The sequence below is a fragment of the Tupaia chinensis genome, unplaced genomic scaffold, assembly GCF_000334495.1.
Source record: "Tupaia chinensis unplaced genomic scaffold, TupChi_1.0 Scaffold000477_1, whole genome shotgun sequence".
NCBI classification, from domain to species: domain Eukaryota; kingdom Metazoa; phylum Chordata; class Mammalia; order Scandentia; family Tupaiidae; genus Tupaia; species Tupaia belangeri.
In genome coordinates this window covers 1287869-1295823 of record NW_006159986.1, presented here as the reverse complement: position 1 = coordinate 1295823, position 7955 = coordinate 1287869, and the positions used below count along the sequence as shown (strand labels likewise).

The following is a 7955-nucleotide window of genomic DNA, read 5'->3' as shown; positions in this document are numbered from 1 at the left end:
CCCCCAGGGGGGATGGTCACGCCGCAATCCCTTCTCCTCCATTCTCCTCTCGGGATCTTGGGCATGCACGCACACGCGCCCGGCGTGAGTTTTAAGCCACCGGGTCCAGGATGCAAACCACGGTCGACTACGTGAGAGTCCAGCGACATAGCCATTACGCTAACTGCTGGTTCCCGAGGTCTCTCAGTTTTGAGCTGTCTGGAAAAAGAGACTTGCTCTCATTATTCTGGACAGAAGGAACTGGCCCTGAGACTCTGGCTCCTCTGCAGGCTTGGCTAGGATCCTAGCCATTGATAGATAGCATCTGAGGCTGAGGGGGCTGGCTGCAGCAGGGTGAGGGAGGTGGCCTCGAGGGCACTTCCAGAAAATCTCCACCTGGGACTCTTTTCTGCATTTCCAGGAAAGATGGGGCTGTTACCATAGTGACGACCTTAGGGTCTTTGGCAATCAGGATCCTACCTCAGGTAGGGAGGTGAGCCAGCACGCATGTGTCATCTGTCTCCACATTATGCTGGGCATAGGGCCTTCAGGGATCTGGGAACGGCCAAGCTCTGGACAAGGGGCAAATCGTTCTCCGCACCCTCTCTATTTCCTTTTGCCCCCTCTCTGCGTTGCTGCCACTATTGTTTCCTGGGCATCAAGGGCAGCCTTCCTGGTTCTTCCTGCCTCAGGAACAGGAGCTGAGGTGAGTATGGGCAGGGCAGAGAAGAAAGGAGGCAGGAAGGAGGCCATAAGTATGGTTTTGCGTCCTTGGGAGAGGATGTGTTGATGTGGCTTCGAGCTGCCCTTGGGAGCTGTAGTTCTTGGCCACATCCTCAGTCCTCTCCTCCTCCCTGGTAAGGAAAAGGGCCCCGACAGTTTGTCAGCAGAGTGGGTGGTATCACAAGGTTTTGCCTGATTGGCTGCCAAGTGGATAAAACATCTGGGTGAGTTGTTTTGTGTCACCAGGAGGGAGCCTTCCAGATCTGGGCAAAGTTTGATCCTAGTTTGTTGTTTTCTCCTTGGGGAGATGCAGCAGAATTAGGGGACACGTGTGGAAGCACTGATCCCAAAATATTTTGTCCACAGCCGCCTGTGCCCACAGGCCTCCCTTCTGTTTATAGGGAAGACTTAAGAGTAGGCGGTGTTCCATATCAGGCCCTCAGTGAGGCAGTCTGGCAGGGGCCATGCTGAGTGAGAATTCTTAGAGGGCAGGCTTCTTCTCCCCTCCCTGGGCTTTGTAGGAAGAGGGTGTGTTATAGGGGTAGGATCAGGGGATGGGCATTTGACATCTCTGCTCTCTGGACACCTCTTGTTGACCTGTCATCCCAGCACTGTTGAGGCACTGTCCCGATGGGCCCAGCAGGGAAAATGACACGTCTACTTCCCATGCCTGAGAATCAAAACAGTGGAACTGCTTGGAGTTTTCAACAAAGAAGAGCCTGCCTCCCTGCAGGACTGGAGGGTGTGAGGGGGCAGGGAAAGTGGTGTGACCTGTCTCACCTGTGCTGCTTGTTTGCAGAACAGCGGTGGAGAGGGGTGGCAGGATGAATGTGGGCACAGCGCACAGCGAGGTGAACCCCAACACGCGGGTGATGAACAGCCGCGGCATCTGGCTGTCCTACGTGCTGGCCATCGGGCTCCTCCATGTTGTGCTGCTGAGCATCCCCTTTGTGAGCGTCCCTGTCGTCTGGACCCTCACCAACCTCATCCACAACATGGTGAGAGCCTGCTGCCCCTAGCCCTGCCCCTGCCCCTGATCCCGAAGCTGCTCTTTGGCAGGGCCAAGGGATAGGAGGAGCCCACCAGACCTAGGCTACAGGGTGACATGTCAGGGTGACATGCCGATGACATCTGTCACCAGAGCCCAGACCCAGCTCTTTCTGTATGACTTCCCCTTCTGGATTCCAGCCCTGTGCCTGCTGATAAGAATCAAATCTGGGGCCAGCCAGGTGGCATGGTGGTTGAGGTGGCTGGATCGCACATGGCCAACTCTGGACCTGGTCACTTGGCACATGTGCGTGCATACCCAAAATCCCAAGAGGAAAATGGAGGAGGAGGGATTGCAGCGTGGCCATCCCCCTCTGGGGGGCTGCTTTCTTACTTTCCCTCCCTCTCTCCTGCTAATGCACACACCCAATAGCAAATTATAAAAAGTCAGTAAATAATCAAATCCAGAGATTTGTCCACGTTTCCAAGATGGAGCACTCAAGGGCTTGAAAGATGGGCCACTGAGAGCTGGACTAAGGGCTTCAGAGTGTCCCAGGACCCTGGTGCCTAACTCGGTGTAGAAGTGCCCCCTTTCCAAGTTAGGATCTCAAGCCATCTTCCACTTTTCCCTTCTCTGCTACCTTCCCACCTGCCACCTTGTACTTTTTTGGTGGCAAGGAGGGATCTTGTCCTTTTCACCTGCCTACATCTTCCTGGTGTCACAGGCAGGCTCCATACTGTTCTGTGGCTGACTCCTCGGGCCAGGCCCGCCCCTTCCCCATGGGCTCCATCCTGACCAGCTGGTAGCCTGCTGCCCAGCACGAGAGGCTCCAGATCTCACGAAGCCCTGTCTTTCTGTGACTGGGCAGAGGGGCTGAGCTGGAGGGCCTTTCGTCTTCTGTGTCCTCTAATGAAGTCCCCCCACCCCCACCCCAGGGCATGTACATCTTCCTGCACACAGTGAAGGGGACACCCTTTGAGACTCCAGACCAGGGCAAGGCACGGTTGCTAACCCACTGGGAGCAGATGGACTATGGGGTCCAGTTCACGGCCTCTCGGAAGTTCCTGACCATCACGCCCATTGTGCTGTGAGTATCTTGGCTAGAGAAGGACACTGTAGGTAGGCCAAGGCCTGGGTGACCCTGGGCCCAACTAGGCTTAACCCCCTCCTCAGCCCTGGCCCCTGGCATATTGATGAACGCAAGAAGGGAAGCTGGAATACCCCTGGGTCTCACACAGGGCTTGGGCCTTGGGCTTCCCTGGCCCTGTCTTTCTTCAGTTGGAGCTTCCTTCCTGCTAGTGACAGGCCAGGCATGAAGCAGGGGGCTGGGCTGGAAGTGGCTGCTTTAGCCTAGGGATCGTGCCATCCTGGTTCTGGTCTGGGGACCTCTTCCACAGCTCCTCACTCAGGATTTTGCCTTTCCCTGCAGGGAGGGAGGGAGGAGGGCTCTCCAAACTGTCTTCTGTCTCTCTCCACCCTTGCCTCCCAGGTACTTCCTCACCAGCTTCTACACCAAGTATGACCAGATCCATTTCATCCTCAACACTGTGTCCCTGATGAGCGTGCTCATCCCCAAGCTGCCCCAGCTCCACGGAGTCCGGATTTTTGGAATCAATAAGTACTGAGGGTGTAGCCCCTTCCCCTGCCCAGGATGGCAGGGGAGGGGAGGAGGCCTGATCTGCGATGCTGAAGACAGAAGGAGCCTCTGGACAGTAGCCAGAGATGGGGGTCGAGCCTCCGGGCCCAGTTTCCCCCCTCGCTTCCCCTGATAGCACTTGGAGTAGCTTGTAGTGGGGTAGGGGTGGGCCTGCCGGGCTCTGAGCCCCTCTGGGTTTTTGATCTTTTCCTTTTGCCTTTTAAGTAGAGAATCCATGGGGTGGTCATGGAGCGGGCTGGACGCCTGGGCTGGCATGACTCTGGAGGCTGACATGGGGGGAGAACCCCTGCCCACTTGTTCAGCCTCAGGCAGCCAAAGCACTTTAACCCCTGCAGCTGGCAGAGGGACACGGTACAGCTTCCGGATCGTTTCACTTTGGTTCTCTGGTCTTCAGGATGCCGCCCAGGATGTGCTTGTTTGTGTGGAAGCAGGCGTGTGGTGGGCCTTGGCCTCTGGGCAGAGAGCTCCCCTGCAGCCCACCCTGGTTCTGGGTGGGAGTGGGAAGGCTAAAGAGAGGGCAGATGGGGTGCAGATGTCCTAGTCCCACAGGGAGGGGCCAGAGCTGCTGCCCTCCCTGGTCAGGGCTGGGGAATAGGGGTACTGAGTCCAGCGGGCTGCCTAGCTGCAGTGTAACGGAGAGGGGCCTGGTGAGGACAGAAGCTGCAGTAGATCCCAACTCCTCCTTGGGCATGCGGGCATCCACACAATGGTGGCAGCAGTGGAGCAGGGGTGGGGGTCTGTGGTGGGTTTGAGGCTCCTGGGCTGGTATGAGGGTGAACGTGGTGGGAGTCATCGTGAGCAGAGGTCCAGCATGACCCTGCCTTTGGCTATGGTATGAGGGCTCCACCGAAATGATGCTGTGGAGCCCTTCGCACCCCTCCCCTCCAGGTCTCTTCAGGTTTCTCCTGTGGCACGTGGGCAGCACGAGCTGGCCAGTGCTGGAGCAGGGCACGGCCTGCAGACGCGGCCTCAGCGGCCAGAGAAGGCCCAGTGGAGCCTGCGGGCTGCAGAGGAGCCGCCCCAACTGGACCTCCTGGGGACAGCACCACTTTTGAGAAGATGTGGTGCTCTGTACCCTTTCCCAGGGACCTGTTTCCTGCCTGCTGGCCCCCCACCTCCTGTATCATAGGGAACTCTCACCTCAAAATCTTTCTAAGCAAAGTGTGAATAGGATTTTTACTCCCTTTGTACAGTATTCTGAGAAGCGCAAATAAAAGGGCAATGTGCTCCTGTTGCCCCCGTGTCTGCTCTGCTTCCTGGAGGGCCCAGGGTAGGGGGCAGGAGTGCTGGTGGCTGCTTGCCTTCTTACCGTCCCCAGCTGAGAAAGCCTGGGGTCTGTGAGGAATGGCCGTAGGGGCAGCAAGGCAGAGGGCAGAACAACACTGCCATTGCCAGGCTGTCCCCTGGTAGGCCTTGGCACTTCTGTACTTCATGAGCTGGGGTGACCTGCGCTGCGGCCAGGGAGGGGCTCAGTCCCAAAGGGCACCTGGGCCTTCCCTTTGAGTCTCCCAGGACTTCCGTTTCTCACTTCTGGGCCCAAGGTCCTTCCCCAGCCAGGCTCTTCCCCTGAGAGGGTTGCATCTCCTCAGGCTTCTTTGCCTTGGAAGGAATCTTCAGGCTTCCTCCTTCTGCCAGCTGGTGAGTGAGAGCGGAGGAGACCCTCCCGGACTTACCAGCAGGAGAGGGAGGAGCCCTAGAAAGCAGGGATCCTTACCTCCCTAGGGCACCTATCTTCTGGCATAATCTGTGCAGTACCATCTGCTGTCCTCAGCACAGGTACAAAGTTCCAGTTGGAAGGGAGGAGCTGCCCTCCACGGCCTGGGCCCTCTCTGGCCCTGGTCCAATGTCACATATCCTTGGAGTGGGTGTCAGGAAGAGTGCCCAGTCTTTGCCCAAGTCCAGCCCACCTCTCCCAAGGGGGGGGCCCATGCAGAGTTGGGGACAGAGATGCAGTCACTGGGCTCTGTCCTGAGAGGGCACCCCAGTTGCTCCCACCAGTCCGTAAGAATAGTCAGGGTCGGGTGCTAGAGCCCATAATCTCAGTTCAAATACCAGCTCTGTCACTGAGAAGCTGTGTGCCTGTCAAGTTGCTTCTCTGGGCTCCAGTTTCTTCCTGTTGAATGAGCGCCATACTCTTGGGGCCTCTGAGCATCAGCACGGCCTGGCATGTAGCGAACAGTACGCAGCCATGGTGGTAGGACTGGTCCTGAGGTAGGAGTTAGACCCCACTTCTAGGGAGGGAGGGTGGGGCCCCAAGATGAAATCACTGTGGTTTTCTTTTTGGTGAAGTCTCTGTGTTTTCCCTCTATGATCTGATTCATATACAATCTATACCCATTTACATATCTCTAAAGAATTTATAATTACTTGCAGAAGATAGGGATATTAAACACACAGACAGTTTAAGACCCAAGATGGAGTCACAGTGGCTGTTTTCACAGCTGAAAGCTGGCTATATTGAGACTCAAAGCTTAACTGTAGCTAAGGGCAACAGTTTCTATTCAGTAACTGTATTTTAACCAGAAGTACAAGCTGATATGGTCTGCTGATCCCACAAAGAATAGGGTAATAAGTCACTCAGACTACCATGTAACCATTTTCTTCTTTTTTTTTTTTTAATATTTATTTAAATTTGACCGGAGAGGGACAGAATAAGAGAGAGAGAGAGAGAAAGAAAAGAAGCCACTAGGTTCCAGGACTTGAACCATGGTCAGCCATGTGGGAGTACAACACCCTTACCCACCACACCACCTGCTGGCCACCCCTCACCCCCACCCCATGTAACCATTTTCTCAAGCCAACTTTCTTATCAGAAAGCCAGTCCGTTGCTGGGACTGCTAGATATAAACCCTTTGCCTCCAGTCCCTCTTTGACAACCCATCTGGGGCCCCTTCCACTATACTGGAAGCTTTTTCTCCTTAATAAGCCGCTTTCCTTTCTTCTCTGTGTTCAGGTCTCTAATTCTTCATGAGCATAGGACGAGAACCAACATGGGTGTTGGGCCCGATCACCCGGACTCCCGCCATAGTACCACCCCCACCATCATCTCCCGAACTGTTCATGCAGAAGACAGGCTGGGCTCCCCTGGGTGGTTATCTCCAAGAAAGGACTGAAAGGCAAGGCCAAAGGCCTCTCACTGGGGATAGGTGGATGGAGAGGATAGGTAATGTCCGGTCCAGATAGGAGGCTCGGCGTCACCCTGGGAGTGTGTGGGGGAAGGAAGGCTGCTGCTGTTTTGAGTCCTCAGTGTGGCATTTGGGTCACTGGTTCCGGCCAGGCCACTTCTCATCGCCCTGGCACAGCCGTAGCCATTGCCCACTGGCACTTGGTTGATGCCCACCTATATTCCATTTTCTATTTCGAACTCATTGGATTGCATGGCCTAGTGCACCCCATTCTACTCCATTTTCTGGCCTGAACTCACCTGGACTATCCATCAGGATCTCCCACCCACTTCTTGGTTCAGGAGGAAGGAAGGGCTTCTGGCCTTATCTGCCTCCCCCCTGCCATAAGAGTGGCTTATCTGAAGGCCTGGGAGGTGGGACTCTAGCCCTACCCAGCCTTCCCAGAGGTGATATACCTGGATAACTTTCAATTCCCTTGTTAAGGCTTCCGGAGACTCAGAGGCCAGCAACTGCAGAGATCTGACAGGAGATTCCTATAACCGCCGTTTCTGGTGAGCATCTGAGCACACAGAGGGGACGGATGGTCCCTGCCTGTCCAGACACCTAGAAGAACTCCCGGGTCGGGGACAGGGACAAAGAAGGGAGCGGGGCTCGCTTCGGCAGCACATATTACTAAAGTCGGAATGGTACAGAGGTCGGCATGGCCCTGTGCAAGGATGACATGCAATCTGTGAAGCGTTCTATGTTTTTGTGAAATACAGACTGTATGTTGCTACTCAATATATACCGATTATCTGCGCTCTATGGCAGACACGGAAAGTTTGGAGGGTATAGTAGCAGAGAGGGCAACGATATATACTAGAGATAGTAAGGGTAGGAGTAATACAGGGTGGGTAATGGAAGGAGGAAGAGAGGGGAACAGGCGAAGAAAAAGAAAAAAAAGTACATTTAATTGACCAAAAACTGAAAAGCTATTTGCTGCTGCTGATGTGTGTAGTAATGTCTTTGTCTTGACTGATACGCATGGTAATCATGCTGAAAAAAGAAATGTTCTACACTGTAAAGATATATGTGATTAACTGTAATATAAATAAGTAAATTACAAAAAAAGAAGGGAGCAGTGAGGCGGGTAGGTGCCTGGGCCTGGCCCAGAAGGGTCTTACTTAGGAAAAAGTGGACAAAGGTCGGGTAGGAAAGTCGAGCCCAGGAAGCCGTTTCCTTCTGAGGTCAACTCACCATCCTCTCGTTGGGGAATGGTTGGTAGGGAGGCACCCGTCTAATTGCCTTGCGGAATACAGCAGCGGACAGAGGCCCAAGGATGAGCCAAGGGAAGAAATCGCCAGTTGGGACTGGTAAGGGGAGGCCTGGCAGCCATGCCGCTCATACTTTGTTGGCCCCTCTTTTCATCAACCTTGGTGACCTCTAACTAGGAGTGGTGGGCCTGCCTTCCCGCTCCTCGAGCCCCTCAGAACAAGGGGCCCAG

General features: G+C 54.8%; 2 protein-coding genes and 1 non-coding gene across 10 annotated transcripts in view; all 3 read left to right on the top strand.

Annotated features, from left to right (window-relative positions):
* The window catches only part of ORMDL3 (ORMDL sphingolipid biosynthesis regulator 3), a 6765-nt gene extending 2183 nt beyond the window's left edge, over positions 1-4582 (top strand). For 3 of the 8 annotated variants that reach the window (XM_014590700.2, XM_006155915.3, XM_027774760.1), the window contains exons 2-5: positions 401-464; positions 1502-1700; positions 2626-2777; positions 3180-4582. In XM_014590700.2, the coding sequence (XP_014446186.1) occupies positions 1527-1700; positions 2626-2777; positions 3180-3315 (462 nt within the window). In that variant the 5' untranslated portion in view covers positions 401-464; positions 1502-1526 and the 3' untranslated portion in view covers positions 3316-4582. Of the gene's footprint in view, positions 1-400; positions 465-642; positions 686-1501; positions 1701-2625; positions 2778-3179 lie in introns of those variants that run through there. The other 5 variants (XM_027774759.1, XM_006155916.3, XM_006155917.2 and 2 more) reach the window with 3 other exon arrangements.
* Positions 4583-6057: 1475 nt separating this feature from the next.
* The window catches only part of GSDMB (gasdermin B), a 16249-nt gene continuing 14351 nt past the window's right edge, over positions 6058-7955 (top strand). Inside the window, exon 1 of the mRNA XM_027774758.1 lies at positions 6058-7023. The gene's annotated coding sequence lies outside the window, so the exon portion shown is untranslated. The remainder of the gene's footprint in view (positions 7024-7955) is intronic.
* On the top strand, positions 7120-7222 carry LOC114009156 (U6 spliceosomal RNA). Its single transcript, XR_003550620.1, has one exon. It is a non-coding gene; the product is annotated as a U6 spliceosomal RNA (small nuclear RNA).